This window comes from Mustela nigripes, chromosome 2, assembly GCF_022355385.1.
Source record: "Mustela nigripes isolate SB6536 chromosome 2, MUSNIG.SB6536, whole genome shotgun sequence".
Taxonomy (NCBI): Eukaryota; Metazoa; Chordata; class Mammalia; order Carnivora; family Mustelidae; genus Mustela; species Mustela nigripes.
The window spans coordinates 21,461,794-21,477,007 of NC_081558.1; the positions used below are offsets into that span (position 1 = coordinate 21,461,794).

Below are 15,214 nucleotides of genomic sequence, written 5' to 3' on the forward strand. Positions count from 1 at the left end.
CGCCAGGCCTGGTGACCTTCCTGACTCGGGCACCCCGGCCCCTGTGTAGAAACTTTCTTTTTTAATCATTGCCTCATCTCTATGGCTCTCGTGGTGCAAGCCAGCCCCAAAACACCATGTGTGTGTGTGGGCCCAAGACGGGCCGTCTGTGGACCCGTGGAAGACCAGTTCCCGAGACCCACCCACTGTCTTAGCGTTTTCAAAGGGCTTTCACCTCTGAACCCAGGCATCCTCGGAGATGAGTGAGTGAAGCAGGTCCCATGAGAGTGTCTGCTGGCCCGGCCCCCACGGAAGAGGGGAGGGTGTGCCGTCCCGAGTGGAGCCAAGGCTCGGGACACACAGGAAAGAACGCCGCCCGCCCGCCCGGGCTCCTGGAGACGCAGAACTTGGTGTGAGGTCTTGGGAAAACAGTTTGACCCTATGTTTCAAGAGCCAGAAAAACGTTCCCACCCCTTGACCTGGTAACCCCACTGGTGGGGATTTTATCTGAGTGGGATAAGTGAATGGGGAAGGGGGAGGGGAGATGCTCCCTGCAGCATTACTCACGCTAACCAACGTGGGGCGTGAGGGCCCTCAGAGGATGCGAGCTGTGGTGCGAGCTGCTCTCCTGCCTTCACCTCAGAGAGGCGGGGGCTGGCTAGGGAGAGAGGGGAAGCGCTCAGGTTAAATCAGAACGCCTGTGGCTGGGCGGCACACCAAGCTCATGACCCCGAGGTAGGAGAGTGAATCCACGAGAATTCACGGGAACGCAGTGGTGGTGTTAAGGGCCAGAGGAATTGTCCATCCGCTTTTGTAACACTCTTGATCGAGAAGTTTTGGTTTTATTTTTTTTACATGAAAGGGGAGGGGGGCTTGTATCGCTGCAAAGAAGCTTCCCTGCCGCCGGGCCAAAGCCCTCTTGGGGGCCACCAGTGCGTGCTGCCCTGTCACGGCACCGGCCAGCCTGCAGAGAAGCCGTGGGACTAGGCCTCTGGGGGACGGGGAGATGCGACTGGTCTTCGAGGCCAGGCACCTGCCGGTTCTCAGTCAGCATTTGCTGAACCGATGAACGAGTGAGTGTGTGAGTGGACGAACAAGCGGAGAAGCAGCCGGTAAAGTGCAGACCGCGGGTGCGGGAAATGAGGGGTCTGCCCCTGGGGCCGCAGCTGCAGGCAGCCCCTGGTTGGGCAGGCGGGTGTCTGCCCCACTGCCAGGACGTGTCACAGAGTGGCTCACTGTAGTCTGTCCCCCCACCCCCACCCCCCGCCCGTTTGCCGTCTACCAGACATTGAGACGTTGTCTCCAGATTTGCACCTCTTATGAATAAAACTGTAGTGGACGTCTTTGTGTGCACATCTCTTTCCTTTTTGTGAGAAACAACAGAATTTGGGCCCCATCTAGGTGCTCTGATGCCTCTCGTCTCATCCTGAGTGACCCTTCCTGACCACTTGTTTGTAGAGTCCATGGTCCAGGAAGGAAGCAGAAAGACTATCCCTGTCCACGTTTCCTCAGTTCCAAACAGGGTGTGGGTGGGTAGTGGCGAGAAAACGTGACTTTTTCTCCCTGAGATGGAGGAATCGACAGAGGGCTGAGCTCAGCCATGTGCTGCCTGTCCAGGGTCTTGCCTGGATGGGCCAGGATTTCTCCAGAAGGGAGCAGCTCTGCTCCCAGCCTGCTCCCTGGGTAGAGCTAAACGTGCTTGTGACTACACTGGGCGCTCCCCCGTTAACACCAGGCCTCTGGTTGTCTCAGGAGCTGTTAGCCAGCTTGTTGGAGCCATGGAGGATTGTGACCAGTAGGGGCTGACGGATGACATGCCAGAGTTGATTCTTCAGCCAGGTCCGTAGAGAAGTGGTCAGGAGCAGGCACCTGGGAGGGAGGCAGCTCAGTGCATCCCGGCTGCCCTGGCCCAGTGCCTTCAAGCAACCTGCAGCCTCTCTGAAGCTCGGTTTTCTCAACTGTAAAGCGGATATACCCTACTTCATCGATTCTAAGATGCACCCGTTTCCACCCCGTGACTTCTCTGAAATTGAGATGTGTCTTTCGGTCAGTGGCGTCTCATAGTCGCGCGCGGTCAGCCAGCTGGCATTCGTGATGGAGCCGTGTGAAAGCCTTCTGTGGACAGCTGCTGAGACCAAGATGGCGCCCCATCCGCGCATCTTAGAGTTGATGAACTGTGGTAAATAATGAGAGGCGTGCATGAGCTGACGCTGGGGACGCGCTTGACAGGGCTCCTGGCTCCTCGGGTGTGGCCAGGAGGGGCTTCCCTTCCTTGCATCCTTGTCGGGCGATTCCAGATGACCGGAATCGTGCCCCTAAGGAACCTGGAGCCTCTTGGGGAGGTGAGCGTGTGTGCTGAAGGGAGAACAGGGCAAGATGACGTAGGGGCGTTTGTAGAAGGGAGAGGCGTATCTGGAGCAGAGCTGACTTGGCAGTGGAGGTGGTATGTGAGGTGGACCTCGAAGGAAGAGAGACTCTGAGCGTGTGAGGAAGGAGAGGGGCGGACTCCGGGCTAGAACAGTGCGCTTTGTGCATGGCTGTGTGCTTGCTGCCTTCCTGCTGCCTGTGCCTAGCACCTGCTGCTTTCCTGGGGAGGTGGGGGGGGGTGGCTCTGGGCTTGGGCTCTTGGCTTGGCTAGTCCGTGGGCAGAAGACCTGGGCTGCATGAGTTGTCCTGTCCCTGGGGGGCAGCTGAGCTGCACAAAGGTCCATGACCTCTGGAGCTCAGTCATTTCACTGAACCATGGTCTCTGGTGGCAAAGCCAGGCAAGCTCTGGGCCCCTTCAGACCTCTGTGAAACTGGGGGGTCAGAGTTCAGCCTTCTCCCAGCTAGCTACATTTAGGAAAATGTTTAAAAAAAAAAAACAACTCATTACCCTCACCCACTGCGGAAAACGTCTGGAGTGAAGTAACAGGCCCAGGCAAGCTGTATTCTTCAAACAGCCTCAGCAGGGTTCAAGAACGCCAGGTGTTTCTGGGGTGCATGAGTCAGTGCGCTGGCCGTGGATGTGGCCCAGGGGAGGAGGGTCAGTGGGGAGCGGTCTGCAGCCCTGCATGCCGAGCACAGTCTGTCCTCACCAGCCCTGGAGGAACACCGCGCGCGAGGAGTCCCGAGCCCTTGCGTATCTGTGAGGCCCGTAGAGGTGGTGTATGAGTGGGCTGGGAGGCCAAGTTCAGCCATTCTCTTAGAGGGTCCAGGAGTGAACACGTTGAAGGCTCTTGATGGACATACTGCCACACCCGTGCCCCACTGCCCAGTTAGGCCAAGGCCAGACCAGGCTGTCAGACCTTCACCAAAGCAAGGCAAAACAGAGGTCGTGTTTCGACTTGCCCTTTCGCGGTTCCTCATGGGGTGCGCCTCGCTTCCCATCTTCTTTCTGGCAGCCGTTCCATTGTGGGATGGCTGCTTATGCCTGCCGTCTCCTAACGGGGTTTCCAGCACACACACACCGCCCCCCCAACTCCCATCTTTGTTATCTGGAAGAGCCTTTTATAGCCTTTTATAGATTAAAGACACACTACTTTGTCAACTATCACAAGTACTTTTTCCTCATATCCTTTTTATCTTCGGTTTCTTCTCTTCCAGAAGTTTGGTGGTGATGTAGTCACGCACATGTCCATGTCTTCCTTTGGGTTTAGGTGTAGAAAGTCTGTCCCTGCCCTGAAGTTAGATAAGCAGTCTTTTGTTCTTCGAGGTCAAGATTTCCGTTTTTAACTTTTCTTCCGTGATCCACGTGTCTGGGTTAGAGGGTCTGATGAGGCCCCCAGTCATGCCGGTAGCCTGAGGGCCCAGCCGTGTTTGTTGAATGGCTACTCTCCCTGCCTGCCCTGCCCGCCCACCCCTGGTCTCTCTAGGTATCATGTTCGTGCAGGAGGAGGCCCTGGCCAGCAGCCTCTCATCCACCGACAGTCTGACTCCCGAGGACCGGCCCATTGCCCGGGGATGCTCTGATTCCTTGGAGTCCATCCCTTCCGGACAGGTAACACCCTTCTTCTGGGGATTGCTTATTGCTGTGGACCGAGTGTTCTGCCTGCAGCTGTCCGGAAGTAGGACTGGCCTTGGCTAGACGGTGGAGGTGGCCTGGCTGCTATTGGAGCAGATGCTGCCACTGCCTGGTGCACTCTGCTTTGTGATGAGCAGTTTGTGTTCCATCTGTCCGTCCGTGTGTGTGTGTGTGCGCACGCGCGCGTGTGTGCATCTGTCTGTCATTCTTGGAACTAATAGGAACAGGCAGTTTTCTCACTAGGTAGGCCCTTGGAGGCAAAGCCAGGTGGTCCTTAGCCCCTGTACGTAGACTATTCTGGGAAAGGCAGTTCACAAAGCCCGAGGTGGGGATTGTTTGGGTCTCACGCCCATCAGGAAGAGTTTCTCTGCTGTTACCGGGCTCACTGGGCTACTCTGCCGGCCCCTGCATGTTACCCTAGTAGTCAGACACACTGCGACTCCAGCACCTCCTCTGTGGCTGCTGCTGAGGGTTCTGGAACTTCTGTCCTGGGAAGAGAGGAGGAAGACAAGTGTGATGTGGGCATTCTGCTTGGCTCCTGGGCCTCCATCCAGCCCTGTGTTCAGTAGGTCATGGCCCTGTGACCCTGGGCAGTCTGCAGAGTCCTTGCTCTGTCACAGCACTCCTTGGCACTCCTCCCTTCGCTCTCCCCAGGATCACACAGTCGGAGGTGCCCAGGCCTAGGTCCTCTGCACTGCCCAGAGACCACTGGGAGGGCCTTGCCAGGTGCTGCACAGCCTCTGCTCGTTGAGGTCTCTGCAGGCCAGGTGCCACATTGGTAGGCTGTCCGTGTGCCACCCTCTGGGGTGGCGTGGGGAACACTGGGATGCCAGACCTCAGACACATGGTGAGCTGCAGAGTGGCAGAGGTGCTGACCCCGGGCACGGGCTGGGGCTGGACAGAGGTTGCAGTCTCCGCTCCACTGTACACTGCCGTGTAACTGGCTGAGTCTCTCTCAGCATTTCTGGGGCCCAGAATCTGTCCCCGAGGGAAGCGTTGGGGTGGTAAGGAGCTTCCTGCAGGGTGGTGAGCTGGGATGGGGTGCCTGGCTCAGGGTCCAGCCCCCAGTAAATGCCAGGGGGTGGCTGCAGCAGGTGGGGGCTCACTGCATGTTCTTCTTTGTCAGGCACCTTCTGATGATTTCCGGGACATCCCGGGAGCTGTTGGCGGTGTGAGGTGAGGAAGAACTTAAGAAGGCATCTGAGGCCTTCTGCACATGCCCAACTGTGGACTAGTGGGAACCAGTGGGATTTTGCTAATAGTCTGTTCATAGAAGTTCTTCAGAGCTGTTTCTTTCTTTGACTATATAAACAGCAACAAGATGGGCTCTGATCTGTTTCCACATCCTAATCCCTGAAGTTTGCTGGACATGTTACCCCAGAGTAGGGGTCAGCACATCAAGGCCGATTTGGTCCACGGTCTACCTTGTACAGCCTGTGAGCTGAGAATGATCATTATATTCTCGAAGTATGATTTAAAAAAGAGAGATTATGTGGATGGGCTCCTCCAAAACCTGTGGTGTTCACTCTCTGACACTTTATAGAAGTTCTATATGTGATTTTCACGGAGGGGAGCAGTACCCAAGAGAAGGTAGTTTTTTTGTTTTGTTTTGTTTTGTTTAAAGATTTTGTATATTTGAGAAAGAGAGCACAAGCTGGGGCCAGGGGCTGAGGGAGAAGGAGAAGCAGATTCTCTGCTGAGCAGGGATCCTGTGCAGGGCTGGGTCCAAGGACCCTGAGATCGTGACCTGAACCAAAGGCAGATGCTTTAAAATGACTGAGCCCCCCAGGCGCCCCAAGAGGAGCTAGAACTGAAATGTGGAAGTCCTAAGACCCACCTAGCTTACTCCCTGACTTCCATCCCAGAGGCCTCTGGGTGCCCTTGAAGGGAACCATGGTCAGTAAGTGACTTCATGCCCTTGAGCTCTTGTTCCCTTTGGGGCTCGCAGCCAGCATCTGTGCAACTGAGAGGGCTTTGTGGTGCTTTTGTTGGGGAGCCTGCGTGGTGTGGCTAAGGTGGGGCTGAGTGCTAGTGGTCTGGGCCCTGGGGGTGTAGATTGTCCCTGAACTGGCAGGCCCGCCTTCAGGCACCCCGGCTCCCCACTGGGGCACTTGTGGACCCAGGGGTTCAGCAGACGGCTCTGCGTGTGGTCGGTAGGGCCGGTCCAGCCCAGCATGCAGATGACCTTGGCCTCTCCCCGCACAGCCCGGAGCACGCAGAGCCGGAGGTCCAGGTGGTGCCGGGGTCGGGCCAGATCATCTTCCTGCCCTTCACCTGTATCGGTTACACGGCCACCAACCAGGACTTCATCCAGCGCCTGAGCACGCTCATCCGGCAGGCCATCGAGCGGCAGCTGCCCGCCTGGATCGAGGCTGCCAACCAGCGGGAGGAGGGCCAGGGCGAGCAGGGCGAGGACGACGAGGACGACGAGGATGACGAGGATGCCGCGGAGAACCGCTACTTCGAAATGGGGCCCCCGGATGCGGAGGAAGAGGAGGAGGGCGGCCGGGTGGAGGAGGAGGAGGAGGAAGAGGAGGAGGAGGAGGAGGGCGAGGAGGAGCGCCTGGCCCTGGAGTGGGCCCTGGGCGCGGACGAGGACTTCCTGCTGGAGCACATCCGCATCCTCAAGGTGTTGTGGTGCTTCCTGATCCACGTGCAGGACAGCATCCGCCAGTTCGCCGCCTGCCTCGTGCTCACCGACTTCGGCATCGCGGTCTTCGAGATCCCACACCAGGAGTCGCGGGGCAGCAGCCAGCACATCCTGTCGGCCCTGCGCTTCGTCTTCTGCTTCCCGCACGGCGACCTCACCGAGTTCGGCTTCCTCATGCCGGAGCTGTGCCTGGTACTCAAGGTGCGGCACAGCGAGAACACGCTCTTCATCATCTCGGACGCCGCCGGCCTGCACGGGTTCCATGCCGACCTGCGCTCCTGCTTCGCCCCACAGCACATGGCCATGCTGTGCAGCCCCGTGCTCTATGGCAGCCACACTACCCTGCAGGAGTTCCTCCGCCAGCTGCTCACCTTCTACAAGGTGGCGGGCGGCTGCCAGGAGCGCAGCCAGGGCTGCTTCCCCGTCTACCTGGTCTACAGCGACAAGCGCATGGTGCAGACGGCCGCCGGCGACTACTCGGGCAACATCGAGTGGGCCAGCTGCACGCTCTGCTCTGCCGTGCGGCGCTCCTGCTGCGCGCCCTCCGAGGCCGTCAAGTCCGCTGCCATCCCCTACTGGCTGCTGCTCACGCCCCAGCACCTCAACGTCATCAAGGCCGACTTCAACCCCATGCCCAACCGTGGCACCCACAACTGTCGCAACCGCAACAGCTTCAAGCTCAGCCGCGTGCCGCTGTCCACAGTGCTGCTGGACCCCACGCGCAGCTGCACCCAACCGCGGGGCGCCTTCGCCGATGGCCACGTGCTGGAGCTGCTCGTGGGCTACCGCTTCGTCACTGCCATCTTCGTGCTGCCCCATGAGAAGTTCCACTTCCTGCGTATCTATAACCAGCTACGGGCCTCGCTGCAGGACCTAAAGACTGTGGTCATCGCCAAGACGCCTGCGACTGGGGCCCGGTCCCAGAGCCCCCTCGTGGAAGGCCAGGCTGCCGAGGACAGGGCCAGGTGAGACCGAGCACAGGCTCTTGGGGCGGGCGGGGGTGGGCACTGCGTCTGAGACCATTCACCCCAGATCAGATCGGTGAATGTGTACATGTGTGAGTGGGCCCAGGTGGGCCCCGTCCTCTCTTCCTCCTTGGCCTCTGACCAGCCTCAGCATTGCCCTTGTCTCCTTCTGATGCCCCGTGCCAAGCCTTACTGTGGTGGTGAGCTGTATTCCCCCTTTCAGGAAGGACTGGGTCACTGAGGGGCTCTCTCTCTGCATGTAATTCTGTGAGCTCTCTCCAGAGGAGCTTGTTGGCTGAGAGCAGAGCGTCTGAGGTCTGAGTTTGAGAGCCGGGTGGTTCCCGCATTCAGAGCTTCTTTCCTTCTTACAGCAGGGGAGACAGAGAGGGAAGTGGTGGCAGTCTTGTCCTGTTCTTCTGCCCTCTGCTCCTGCCCCCTCTGTCTGGCTTCCCCCTGGCTCCTTGCCCGAGTTTCCTTCAGGGCCATCTGGAGCTGAGGCTAGAGGGAGGCCTGTGAGCAGCTGTGATCATACCCTCAGCTCACCCACACCCAAAACTCCAGAGGGGCCTCGTGCCCTGAGGGGTGCCCGGCTTCTGCCATTGCTCCCTGGCTTCACATGTGCTGGGGCTTCCCCAGCCTAGGCAAGAAAGCCCTTCATCTGTTGGTCCTCCTGTCCTTGGAGAGCCCCTCATTTTCTCTTCTGTCCTGGTGGACGGTGGAGACCCTGTCCTCAAGTCAGCATCTCGTGCCTCTGCCTGTCATCCCAGCCCCCCAGCTGAGGTTCCCAAGGGGCTCCCAGCCTCTCCCTGAATGAATCAGACACCCTTCTTGGCCTCAGCTTAAGTTCCATGCCCTCCTAGAGACGCCATCAGGTCTCCAGGCACTGGAGAGCAGTTTGTGCCCAAGGCACCCTGCATGGCCTTCCCTCTCCCTGCCCCTGTGCTGAGGCCTTGAGCGGTGACACCTCATCTCCATTTCCTTGCTGTCCCCAAGCCTCGCTGGAACCTGGCCACAGTGGGGACTGCTTGCAGAAAACAGCTGCCCTGCTCTGTCCCAGCAGACACATCTCTGCAGCAGGACGAGGGGGGACCGCCCAGGGAATTCTCTCAACAGCTGGGATGTCCTAACAGAGAGGGTGATGTCCAAAAGACCCCCTCAGCCTGGACACAGGCATGAGGCCACCTGTAGGGTCCTCCCCGCCTCGGGGGTCGGCTTCTAACCGGAGCATTTGGGGTTCTGAGCATTGTTTGATCTTCTGCTCAGAACAGAAGTGAAAATTCAGTGTGGCTACTTGTATGGTGGCGGGGTGCGGGGAGAGCCTGGGCTGCCTGAGGAGGACCCAAAGGCAAGTTGAGGGGCTGTTTGGTTTGGGTTCTCACCTCTAGTTGCACTCAGGTCCTGGGTGTGGACACCTTGGTCCAAGTTCTGAACTCAGGAGTAGCATTTCTGATCCTTCTACAACCTTCTGAAAATGAATTCTTAACCCATGGGCCACACATCTGGCCATCCCAGCCCTGGAATAGCAAACAGCCTATCTTTGCCCCGATTAATCTCACTTCGAAGGGCAAAGCCTAGCACTTTCCCTTTGTTCTGCTTCCAGTGGGGAGCCTGGAGATGATATCCCCAGGTGATCTCAGGTGTGGCATTTGTTCCATCACACTGTGAGGTTATGTGTGATAGGACTCTCCCCTCGGGATCCTGATGCTAACTCAGTGTTTCTTGGGGGATCGGGGGAGGCAGCAGTGACCAGCAGCCCCAGGAGGCCCCAGCAGAGGCCTCAGCTCCAGCACCAGCCCCAGCGGAGGCCCCAGCCTTGGACCCGGCCCCGGGGGAGGGCCCCGCTTTGGCCCTGGAAGAAGCCTTGTGCCCAGCAATGGCCACAGGCCCGGTGGAGCCCTCACTTCCAGCTCCAGTCCCTGCAGAGGCCTCACGCCCGGCGGAGTCCCCAGAGGAGACCCCGGTGGAGAGCCCGGCCCTGGCCGAGCCCTCGGGGCCAGTGGAGGCCCCCGCTCAGTACCCGAGTGAGCACCTGATCCGCTCCACGTCGGAGGAGAATCAGATCCCGTCGCACCTGCCCGCCTGCCCGTCGCTGCAGCACATTGCCAGCCTGCAGGGAAGCACCGTCATCGAGCTGTTCCACAGCAGCATCGCCGAGGTAGCGGCCCCGCGCGGGGCCCGCCAGCTGGCCGTCCTGTGCGGAAAGCTGGAGTCCGGGATGGGAGGTCCTGGGCTGCCCCTCCCTGGGCCGCTGTCTTCCCCGTCACCACCTCTCCCTGCGGCCGCTCCTCACCTTGGGCCCCAGACACAGCCTGCCTCACTCCCTCTCCTACTCTTCGGTTCTTCTCTGCTTCCAAGTTTATAAACACTTGGGCCAGAGGTGGGGAGGGTCCTGTGCGTCCTTATCCAGGGCTGCAGGTATGTCCCTGGGCCGTGCAGGTCACCAGGGCTGTGGGGCTGATGGAGTGGGGGCTGCCCTGCCCAGAGCTCTGTTGTCAGGTGGGCACGGCCTGGAAGCGAGTTCTGTGCCCCCTGCCCTGCTCTGCTGTGGGCCCAGACCCAGCTTTTCTGTGTCCAGGTGGAAAACGAGGAGCTGAGGCACCTCATGTGGTCCTCAGTGGTGTTCTACCAGACCCCAGGGCTGGAGGTGACCGCCTGTGTGCTGCTGTCCACCAAAGCTGTGTACTTCGTGCTGCACGATGGCCTCCGCCGCTACTTCTCAGAGCCCCTGCAGGGTAGGCACTGCAACCGTGGGGGACTTGTCTGTTCCCAGCCGAGCCGAGCCTCCCTTGTGTGAGGAAGGGGCCTGATAACCAGAATGTCTCCTGGCACTATCACGAGACACCTACAGCCAGCCCGTGAGGCAGGGCCTGGCCAGGGCCCAGGAACTGGCAGGGACAGGGAGGGGGTTGGGCAGTCTCTGTCCCTTGGGATCCTACTGGGAGCCTTAGCCCGTGGCCTGTTGTAGAGCTCCTGGTGCCTGCGCTAAGCCAGGCAAGGCTCAGACCCTAGAATGTGCAGCCCTTGAGGCCTCAGGTCTGCAGAGGCAGGGGCAGCTCTTTGCCAGGCGTCCAGCGGCCAGGCTGGCCAAGGGGCCCCCTTCCTGCTGAACGGACTGCGCACCCAGGACCCTCATGCTTGCCCGGCAGAGCCAGTGCCACAGCTGGTGCCCGTCTCTCCGCTGCAGATTTCTGGCATCAGAAGAACACGGACTACAACAACAGTCCCTTCCACATCTCCCAGTGCTTTGTTTTAAAGCTCAGCGACTTGCAGGCAGTCAACGTTGGGCTTTTCGACCAGCATTTCCGGCTGACGGGTGAGTGACCGCTGTGCTTTGTCCTATTTTGGGTGAAGGCCAGTGTCACCAGTGGGCTTGCACCTTCCACATGTGGGTGCGTTATCACAGGCTGAGCTATCTCTGTTCACAAGCCCGTTCACCGGCGCGGGAGGAAGCAGCTTCAGGAACTGCTGAGCATGCAGAACCCCACAGGGCTTGAGTGCGAGGCGGGGACCGAGGCGGCCAAGTGCCCGGCGGGCAGGGAGAGTGGGCCCAGGGCTCACGGGCAGGATGTTTCTGACTCACACTTCCTGAAGAGAGAAAGCTAAGCTTTTTCCCTAATGCCTCTGCATCCCCTTCCAGAAAAATGTCACAGCCCTTCCGGCCGGAGAAATCGCTATCTCCCCAGGCCCCATGATGCTTTCCCACGTGGGTCCTCCTGGCCCCGGAGGCAGGGCTGAGGTGGAGGAGAGGTGGCCGCAGCCCTGACCAGCCCCTTGTCCTGCAGGCTCCTCCCCGATGCAAGTGGTTACCTGCCTGACCCGGGACAGCTACCTGACACACTGCTTCCTGCAGCACCTCATGGGTGTGCTGTCCTCACTAGAGCGCACGCCCTCGCCTGAGCCCGTCGACAAGGACTTCTACTCCGAGTTTGGGAACAAGACCACAGGTACCCCCAACCTGGCTCAGGCCGCAGCAGGCCCCAGAGTGCCTCTCTCTGCCCAGAACTCCCTCTCTCTTGCTCGCTTTCTCTCCTCCGTGCTTAGCCAGCCAGGGTTTTCTGTGGCCTTTTCCACACCAGAGCCTCCATTCCAGCAAACCCTCAGCCACCCAGCAGATCCATCTCAAGTATCTGTGGGTCTCTGCCCAAGAATGGGGGGGCCTGGAGTACTCCCCTGCTTCTGCCGGCCCCTAATCCCGCCCCCATGGATGGCTTGGGTTGGCTGGTGCTCTGGGCCCCAGCACCAACCAGGCCAGGCTACGACCCCGGTGGGCCCCCCTCTCTGCAGGGAAGCTGGAAAACTATGAGCTGATTCACTCAAGCCGTGTCAAGTTCACCTACCCCAGTGAGGAGGAAATCGGAGACCTGACATACACCGTGGCCCAGAAGATGGCCGACCCAGAGAAGGCCCCGGGCCTCAGCATCCTGCTGTATGTGCAGGCCTTCCAGGTGGGCACGCCGCCCCGTGGGCGCTGCAGAAGCATGCTGCGCCCCAAGACACTCCTGCTTACCAGTGCCGAGATCTTCCTCCTGGATGAGGACTTTGTGCACTACCCACTGCCTGAGTTCGCCAAAGAGCCACCACAGAGAGACCGGTACCGGCTGGACGACGGCCGCCGCGTCCGGGACCTGGACCGCGTGCTCATGGGCTACCAGCCCTACCCGCAGGCCCTAACCCTTGTGTTTGATGACGTGCAGGGCCACGACCTCATGGGCAACGTCACCCTGGACCACTTCGGCGAGGTGCCGGGGAGTCCTGGTGGAGCTGGCCAGGGCCGTGAGGTCCAGTGGCAGGTGTTCGTGCCCAGTGCTGAGAGCCGCGAGAAGCTCATCTCGCTGTTGGCTCGCCAGTGGGAGGCCCTGTGTGGCCGGGAGCTGCCCGTCGAGCTCACTGGCTAGCCCAGGCCACCATGGGCAGCCCTTGCCACCCGCTGTGTCCGGCCTGGTGCCCACTAGAGCGGGAAGCAGGCTTTCTTTATTCTTTTTAAAGTGTTTCTCCCCACTTTTGGGTACCCTCGTTGGACCGTCCTTGCAGAGAATGTGAACGTATGCGTTCAGTGATTTCTTTCCAGTGCTAGGAGTGAAAGTGCCGGCCCCCTCCAGGACCCCCCACACCCCGTGCCCTCCACCTCCTGTGGCTCTGTTGCCTGTCCCTGGGGTGGTGCGGCTGAGTGCACCAGTGTCGTGTTTCCTGTCGTGGGACTGTTATTCACACGTGGCGCCGTGGGTCTGATTTATTCTTCTCTGTCCTTCGCTGAAATGTCTCGTCTAGTCATGTGCTGTCCTTGTGGGCGTTCGCTGCTATTCGTGAGGCTGGTAGCAAAATGCACATCGGAAGCTCCCGCCCCGTGCGGATTTCCAGAGTGGAGCCTTTCCTGGACCGACCGAGTGGGAGAGCCCCGTGGGGGCAGGAGTCCCCAGGCCTCGGGGCTGAAAGGGGCGGTGGCAGGAGACCTAGAGCTGCCAGCTCCGAGTGTGATTCCTGTCGCCTGTTTTCTCTATTCCAATAAAGCGCAGTTTGACAGTCTCTGTCTTTATTTCAAGGGCCACTGGGGTCTCTGCCGGGCACTGGCCCAGGGCCAGGTTGGCATGAGGGAGAGGGTCTCCTAGGGAAGCAGGAAGGTGAGCTCCTGGGGGTGGGGGGGAGAGGAAGGAGGGAGAAGGGCATGAAAGGCAAGGGAGCAGCTCCCCTCGGCCGCGCTAGTGGGCCAGCCTCGGAGGGCTGGCGCAGGGGAGGTAGGAGGGGGCCCTCGGATTGGGCCGGTCTGGGCTTCCACCCTGAGCCTCCGGGCACATGCGGCACCCTGGCTCACTGGCTTTCTGCCCCCTGCAGGTCTGGAATGTCCCCGCTGAAGCTGCAGTGTGTTGTGAGGGTAAGCCCTAGAGTCTGGGATTGCAGAGGGTGGGTGCTGGGTGTCACCCCAAGAAGGCTTATGGGGGAGCGGGGGAAGCCCTGTGGGAGGCGTCCCCAGGTGGTGGGTAGTCTGTTGGTGTTCTCAGAGAGGTGGGGATTGCCTCAGGGGGACCTGCCAAGCCAGGACCCGGGATTTCTTGGGGAGCCTTCTGTGTGTCTCACCCTTCCTCATCCCGTTCCTACCTCTAGAGCCGGGCTCTGGAGCCCCACTTGTCTCTCCCAATCAGGAGTGTCAGGCCCCAAGGTCCTAGGGCCATTTGGGCCAGGCAGGACTGAAGAAGGGGTGATTGGAGGGTCAACTCTGCTCCCAGCCCGCTGCTCCTGCCCTCTCTCGGTGCTCGCAGTAGGGCCTAGAGGAGCCATCGCCGTCAAGAAGACTGCAGGGGGCACGGGGGTTTCTCCCCACTCAATGTCCCTAGCCAGCTTTCATAAGGCCAGCCCAGAGGCCTCTAGCCGGTGGGCGGAGAGAGGCCCGATGACGGAGAGGAGGAGGCAGGTGACAGGGCTTCTCCAGGGCCTTTACAGATGGCCACCTGCCTCTCTCCATCTGTTCAGTGTAAACAGGTAGTGACGACCAGAGACAGGGTCTGCTCCCTGGACTACTGTTCCAGGAGGCCCTGTGGACCCACATGACAGCTGACCCCTGTCTGGGTCTGTGAGGACAGGATCTCCTGGCAAGAGGCCGGGCAGCGTGTGCATGGGCTTGTGCAGGCCTCGGGCCTTACGTGTTGAGTACGGGCCCCCACCGCTGATTAGCCCAGAGACTTCAGGCAGATTTCTTAAAGTTTCTGCGCCTGGTCTGCGTACCGGTACCAGGGCGACCAAGGTAACTGCCTGGCTCCTTCATGCCCCCACAAGTCTGCACAGGGCCCCCACCGTGTGAAGCGGCCACATGCCAAACTTGCTCGCCCATAGCTGACATTCCAGTAGGGGACGGAGAGTACACGAAATAAACAGGGTCAGCTGGTAGCAAGTGCTGTGATTTGAGGTGAGGACAGCTGGTGACCCTTGACCTGAGGCTGACCTTAGGGGGAGTCCCTGTTAGAGGATCTGGGGGCAGAACGGCAGCTTAGGGGAGTGGAGAGGCTGGCGGCCAGAGCGGGCAAGGTGGGGCTGGTCAGGCACAGAGGGCTGTGGAGCACGCTGGGAAGCCAGGAGGCCCCCTAGGAGGAAAGAAGGGCTAGAAGGGGTAATAGGGACCAGGCGGAGGGGGTAGCTGGGGCAGCTGAGCCAGGGAACTGTCTGACGGGCTGTCTGCTTAGCACGGGCCCGGCAGGGACTCGAGGCCCACAGCTGCTCTCAGTTGGAAAGCTGGAGGCGGCAGACCTGATTTAGGGCTGCCCTACCCTGACCCGCCGGAGCCCCCCCAGACCCCCCCACTGCCACCCACACCCCCAGAGCCTCTGAATGAGCGAGGCTGGGCTTGCAGAGGACAGCCCTCTGGGCAGTGGTTTGTATAGGGGGTGGCTGCACAGACCCTACTGGGGCTCAGGCTGTGGCTCATGGTGGGCTCAGGGGCTGTGCTGCTAGGGGCAGGGTCTCTGGTCAGGAAGCCCCGAGCAGGGCCCAGGCCGACCACACAGGGGTCAGCGGCCAGCACCTTCCCTTCCGCCTGCAGGCTGCTGATAGCAGGAGGAAATCCTGGCGGGTTCCTGTGGGGGTGAGCTGGCGGGGCCTCCGGACCGCTTTTAAAGCCTCTGCCCGCCC

General features: G+C 60.2%; 1 protein-coding gene across 2 annotated transcripts in view; it reads left to right on the forward strand.

Annotated features, from left to right (window-relative positions):
• The window catches only part of NISCH (nischarin), a 32,847-nt gene extending 19,727 nt beyond the window's left edge, over nucleotides 1-13,120 (forward strand). The window contains exons 14-21 of one of the 2 annotated variants that reach the window (XM_059389882.1): nucleotides 3,834-3,958; nucleotides 5,109-5,158; nucleotides 6,188-7,597; nucleotides 9,338-9,752; nucleotides 10,173-10,329; nucleotides 10,782-10,910; nucleotides 11,380-11,541; nucleotides 11,882-13,120. In XM_059389882.1, the coding sequence (XP_059245865.1) occupies nucleotides 3,834-3,958; nucleotides 5,109-5,158; nucleotides 6,188-7,597; nucleotides 9,338-9,752; nucleotides 10,173-10,329; nucleotides 10,782-10,910; nucleotides 11,380-11,541; nucleotides 11,882-12,492 (3,059 nt within the window). In that variant the 3' untranslated portion in view covers nucleotides 12,493-13,120. Of the gene's footprint in view, nucleotides 1-226; nucleotides 1,333-3,833; nucleotides 3,959-5,108; nucleotides 5,159-6,187; nucleotides 7,598-9,337; nucleotides 9,753-10,172; nucleotides 10,330-10,781; nucleotides 10,911-11,379; nucleotides 11,542-11,881 lie in introns of those variants that run through there. The other variant, XM_059389883.1, reaches the window with a different exon arrangement.
• Nucleotides 13,121-15,214: the final 2,094 nt, after the last annotated feature.